The sequence below is a fragment of the Dermacentor silvarum genome, unplaced genomic scaffold (genome assembly GCF_013339745.2).
Source record: "Dermacentor silvarum isolate Dsil-2018 unplaced genomic scaffold, BIME_Dsil_1.4 Seq25, whole genome shotgun sequence".
NCBI classification, from domain to species: domain Eukaryota; kingdom Metazoa; phylum Arthropoda; class Arachnida; order Ixodida; family Ixodidae; genus Dermacentor; species Dermacentor silvarum.
In genome coordinates, this window is record NW_023605927.1 from 46,511 (window position 1) to 52,079 (window position 5,569).

The window sequence follows — 5,569 nt, forward strand, 5'->3', positions numbered from 1 at the left end:
CAGACTTTGCGTTTGAAGTTGAACTTCCAGACGCAGAAGTGCGAGTCTTGCATAAATGGGTATACGGTATATACTTTCATTTGTTGCCCCGACCGTGAACGGAAAACTGCCGCCACGGCGTCGCGTGCAGGCGGTGTGCTTTCGCAGGTGCAGCGCCATGCGTTATGGAGGCAAGAGGGAGCTGATCACTTGCCACAGCTGGCTTTACGGTGGCAAGGGCGCGGGACAAGCCTGCAGATGCACGGCGCAAGCACTTAGTCATTTACATCGGCTGCGCCAGCAGCGAGCGCCGCAGTTTTGTGGGCGAACCACTCTTGCGGAACCTTTCTAAACGGGGACCAAAGACCCTGGCTGCCGCTGCAAATCCATGTGCTGAATCCAGTGCAAACGGTGCTGACCTTCCGCCATGCGCTAGTGGTGGGCAGCGATCAAGAACGATCGATTGAACTCGTCGGAATGAGCCGGGATCGGGAGCGCCGGCAAGGTCAGACGTTTGATTTCCCTTGACCGATCAAGTCGTGGCCAGATGACTCTGTCTGTAACGACGTGCGGCTGCTTCTCTGCGTTTTAAGTCCAGATTCACAAAAGCGCGCGGGCTGTGTTTTGTTGATTCGGTGATACTTACGACGGCTTTCATTCTTCAATCCCATGTGCAGATTTCCTCGATTGTCCGATACAGTGATGTAGGGTCTTCAGCGAAAAAAAAAAGCGGGCTCCCATTTCGTTATTTATGTTATGCGCCTTGTTTGTGCCCTCAGAGAATCACGAAGGTTTACACAACGGCTTCTTTCCATACGGGTGCTTTTCATAAAGCTTCCTTCAGCGATTCATCTTGGTGAGCTTCCAGGCCACGTGCTCGCGTGTTCTGCGTCTAGCGGCGGCCATCTTTTGCGAGAACTGTCACGGATCTTCCTCGCTTGCCTCTTAACACTGAGTGTAGCGTAGAGGCGCGCTGCCAAAAGCAGGTCGTATATAATGTCCAACTGAGAATAGTATTTTGCCAACTGCAAATTGCATAGACAACAATTCACTTCACCTAGCACTTCACAAACATTTCGCATACGAGTATACCACCGCTTGTCACAGCTTCGATCTACTTACCGTACGTCGAAATAAACAGCCATGTTGCACATCCTGGGCAACCTCAAGAAGCTACTCAGCATCCCCAGGGTCAGCATCGACTGCTTCGTCTTTCGGCTCCACCACCAACTAACCGTACTCGTGCTCGTCGCGTTTGCCGTTCTGGTCACCACGAAGCAGTACGTCGGCGACCCCATCGAGTGTGACCGCTCTTCCGGCGTTCCAGCCGGGGTCATCAACGTCTACTGCTGGATCCACGCCACGTACAGCATCAAGAGTCTGTTTTCCAACGCCGACGGCAAGCGCATAGTCTATCCGGGAGTCGGAAACGGCGCCGACTTGACCGACCGCGCCGACGTCAAGTACCACAAGTACTACCAGTGGGTCTGCCTGATGCTCTTCTTGCAGGCTCTGTGCTTCTACATCCCCCGCTGGCTCTGGAAGGCGTGGGAAGGCGGGAGGCTCAAGACGCTCGTCCAGAGTCTCGAGTATCACGTCGTACTCGAGCCCGACGTCAAGCGGCAGAGGACCGACCTGCTGGTTCGCTACCTCCTGTCGAACCTCGGCTCGCAGGACTCGTACGCCTGGAAGTACTTCGCGTGCGAAGCCATGGCGCTGTTCAACGTGGTGTGCCAGCTCTTCTTCATCGACCTGTTCCTGGACGGCGAGTTCCTCACGTACGGCGTCGAGGTCCTGAGCTTCGTGACCCGCGACGAGGACTACGAGGACAGGGTGGACCCCATGGTGCGGGTGTTTCCTCGCGTGGCCAAGTGTCACTTCCACAAGTTTGGCTCGTCTGGCAACGTCGAGACTCACGACGCTGTGTGCGTGCTGCCGCTCAACATCGTCAACGAGAAGATCTACGTGTTCCTCTGGTTCTGGTTCGTCGTTCTGGCGGCGCTCACGGGGGTCGTTGTCATCCAGAGGACGGTGCTGGCCTGCAGCCGAGCCCTGAGGTCGCGGGCTCTTCACTACAGGTCAGTAAAGGAAGTACATCGGACTCGGTTAACTTTATACAAGCGTGTTTCTTTTTCACCGTGTGCTTCAACAACAGCCCCTTCCAATGCACAGCACCCCGTTTTAGGAAGCTCGGTGGTGTGCTTTTAGGCATGGCCTCCGAGGTTACGATTTCTGAGGCCTTGTTTTAGGCAGAGGGTTCTTTACAAAATCGCTAGAGGCATCTCAGGCGCTGCGATCGTGCGGATACCATGGGAGTGATGGGTGGTAAATGGATTTGTTTGATCTTCATGCTTGTGACTTCAGACATTCTCGTGGCGCTTATAATAGTAGTCTAAATGCAGCAAGGTAATAAGTCTCAGCGTGCATACATAGTCATTGCGAGTCGATGCACTTTTAACACACTATTTTGTTGGAAATGATCAATTCACAAAGTCACTAAGTAGTTTGAAGCCAAAGGGACAATGCATTAGCCTAATCCATACACTACTATACCCATTATTCGCATGCTCACTGTACCGCTATGTTCGCAACTCCCGTAGACGGGAGCGCCATAGCTCCGTCCAGTAATATATATACTTCACTGCGTATATTTACGCGGACCCAGAATCGGTTTTATCTGGTATATATACAGGTTGTTTCAGCGAACACTTTCAAAAATTCTTAAAGGTAGCCTGGGGCAGATAGCACAATTCTAATTCATGAGCTGGTCTACTCGAAGAGGCGGTAATTACTTGCACAAGAAATTGAAATGCATAATCGAATAATTAACAAAAATTCACTAATTAAGTTTTTAACTAATTACCTGATGGCCCATGTTGCAATTCACAACTTGTAGCCGTGGAATTCGCAAGGCAGATCCACTTGGAACGAATTCTCGCGATGACACCAGTTTCGAGATATTAATTCCCGAACTTTGCGGAGAAATGCATTGGCGTTCCAGTTAGTTTGTTGACAAAACGTCGCTTTGTGCATTGAAGCACAAAATTAACTGTATTCTTACATGACTTCAGTAAAGCAACACAGTCAACATTGAACCACAAAATTTCTTTAGCTTTCTGCAGTCCAAAGAAATCCGATCAAAATTTAACAAGCCTGTAGTCAGTTTGGCACATGCCTTCTTATTTTCCTGTAATAACTGCCACCGACTTACGTGCATTTACGAAATTCAGTAACAAAAACGTAGGTTTCTTCGACTGCAGTCGTGTGTGGACGTGTTAATTGCTTGTTCCCCGTGTAAGTCTTTTCAGTTCATGTTAAAATTTGCAGAGAAACAAAATGTTTCATAAAACGCCCCGAGGAATCTAAATTGCCTGAAACTACTTTCTTGGTTACGAGATGCAACTCTGCTAAGCGACACCCATATTAATTTACAAGATGGTCAGTTTTCCCTGTCTTCTATGCATTTTCTCACCCTAGTGAATCCACTTGCTTCAGGTTTCACATGGTTCCGGCGAAAGACCTTCGCGAAGTCCTGGACAGTGGCTCCCTGGGTGACTGGTTCCTTCTCTACATGATGGGCCAGAACGTGGAGGCGCGGACCTTCGCCCAGGTCATCGCGGAATTGGCTGAACATCTCCGGGAAGAGCCCAGCCACCGCACCTTGACTGCTGGCGACCAAGACACCGCGAAAATGAAATATGGCTTGGTCCCAGTGCAGGACGTTTGATTGTATACACTGTAAACTAATTTACACCCTTAATGATGCAAAAAAAGTGTAAACCGGTGTCTAACTTGCACCCCCACACCCGGAATGGTGCAAGCGTGGGAGTTATAGACCAAGTTACACCCTTCAGAATCCTTAAGAGTGTAAATTAGTTTACAGTGTACTGCCTTAGTAAAGCAGTATAAGTGAAAGCAACTTACACGCCTGCACCCGGAAGGGTGCAAGTTTGGGAGTTATAGACCAATATACACCCTTATGGAGTCCTTAAGAGTGTAAATTTGCTTACTTGTAGTGTACTGCCTTAGTAAAGCAGTATCAGTAAAAGCACCGTGGTTTGACAGCACGGTCACAGAAAGTAAGGACGCAGACACAAAGCGCTGTGTATACGTGTGTCCTCATTTTCCGTGTACATGTTTTCCAAGAGCACCGGTCTTTAACCTAGTCATGAACAACCGACTAAACTCGCAGAATATCTTATATGGCAATGAGGGGAAAGATATACAAGGGCGGAGCTTCTGCCGATGTGTTCCAGCGCTAAATACAGCCCGGCGGAGTTTGACAGCGCTTTCTATTTCGGCATTGAGTTAACTTAGGTACTTTAGCTGTAGTCTACAGTTAGGTGTAGTATAATTATGTTTCGGTTTCTCGGAGCAAATACCTAATCAGCGTCGCTTGCTATTTGCGACGGTTTCGGATTTGCTAAAACGCGGAAGCGTAAAGCGAAGACATAAAACTGATATTTGGCAATCAGGGGTGTATTTTACGTGCTCATATAAGTGATGTAGTACAAGGGTTGTTTATGTTTTCTGTTCCCAAGCATAAACGAACGAGAATGAGACTGCGGACCTATTTTCAGGAGCATTTATCCATTTCGTAGCTTTCCTTTCATTGTCACAGGAAGTTGACCAACAGTACACAGCCTGTCAATGGTTGCCTCGCACACTCATCAAGGAGCCTGCTTTCGCAGAACACAGCGCAAGTTGTTTGTTTGTTTGTTTGTTTGTTTGTTTGTTTGTTTGTTTGTTTGTTTGTTTGTTTGTTTGTTTGTTTGTTTGTTTGTTTGTTTGTTTGTTTGTTTGTTTGTTTGTTTGTTTGATTGATTGATTTGACGATCAAGCTGACGTCGTGACTTTCAGTACGCTTGACAACGCAGCAACCGGTGCCTACGCGTAACCAACGCTGTTTTGCCTCACTTTCCGACTGAGCGCGCATGGACTATCTGTGATGGATTCTGTTGGACGCATTAACGAATTTTGTTTTAGCGCGTGTGCTTTTGGTCGGTGAATCTGCTGCTTCCGCGAGGTAAACGGATGGAGAGCTGGTGAGTGGCCGGACACCTTAAACATTCGGTGGCAGTGTTCATTAGGATGTGCGCAGCCCGCTTCAGTGATGCATCAGGAGCAAATACAGTGGAACCTGGATATAACGAATTATTGTGTATAACGAACAGCAGTACAATCCCCTCGAAACTTTTTGTATAAACGTTTTATTTGATATATCGAATTATCTATATATCGAACTTTTTTGTGATCCCCTTCAGGTTCGATATAAACGGAAAATCTTTGCATTACTCAGTAATTTAGTGCCGTCACCACTGCCAACACTTGATGTAACCAGGAAATTTTTTTTGAGGGGGGGAGGGGCAATCGTTTAACTAGGGAGGGGCAGGGGGGCTGAGATAGGCCGCATACGTCGTCATCATCATCAGCCTATATTTATGTCCACTGCAGGACGAAGGCCTCTCCCTGCGATCTCCAATTACCCCTGTCTTGCGCTATTCCAACTTGCGCCTGCGAATTTCCTAACTTCATCATACCACCTGGTTTTCTGCCGTCCTAGACTGCGCTTCCCTTCTCTTGGTATGCA

At 48.2% G+C, this 5,569-nt stretch overlaps 1 protein-coding gene across 2 annotated transcripts; it reads left to right on the forward strand.

Annotated features, from left to right (window-relative positions):
- Positions 1–206: 206 nt before the first annotated feature.
- Positions 207–5,315, forward strand: LOC119434806 (innexin inx2). 2 transcript variants are annotated; one of them, XR_007464592.1, is made up of 3 exons: positions 207–2,057; positions 3,475–4,256; positions 4,323–5,315. XR_007464592.1 is itself a non-coding variant. In XM_037701863.2 (2 exons), the coding sequence occupies exons 1-2, from the start codon at positions 1,123–1,125 to the stop codon at positions 3,704–3,706; spliced, it is 1,167 nt and encodes a 388-aa protein (XP_037557791.1). In that variant the 5' UTR covers positions 207–1,122; the 3' UTR covers positions 3,707–5,315. The 2 variants fall into 2 exon arrangements, 1 of the variants encoding a protein (XP_037557791.1); XM_037701863.2 differs by having other exon boundaries at positions 3,475–5,315.
- The last annotated feature ends 254 nt before the right edge of the window (positions 5,316–5,569 follow it).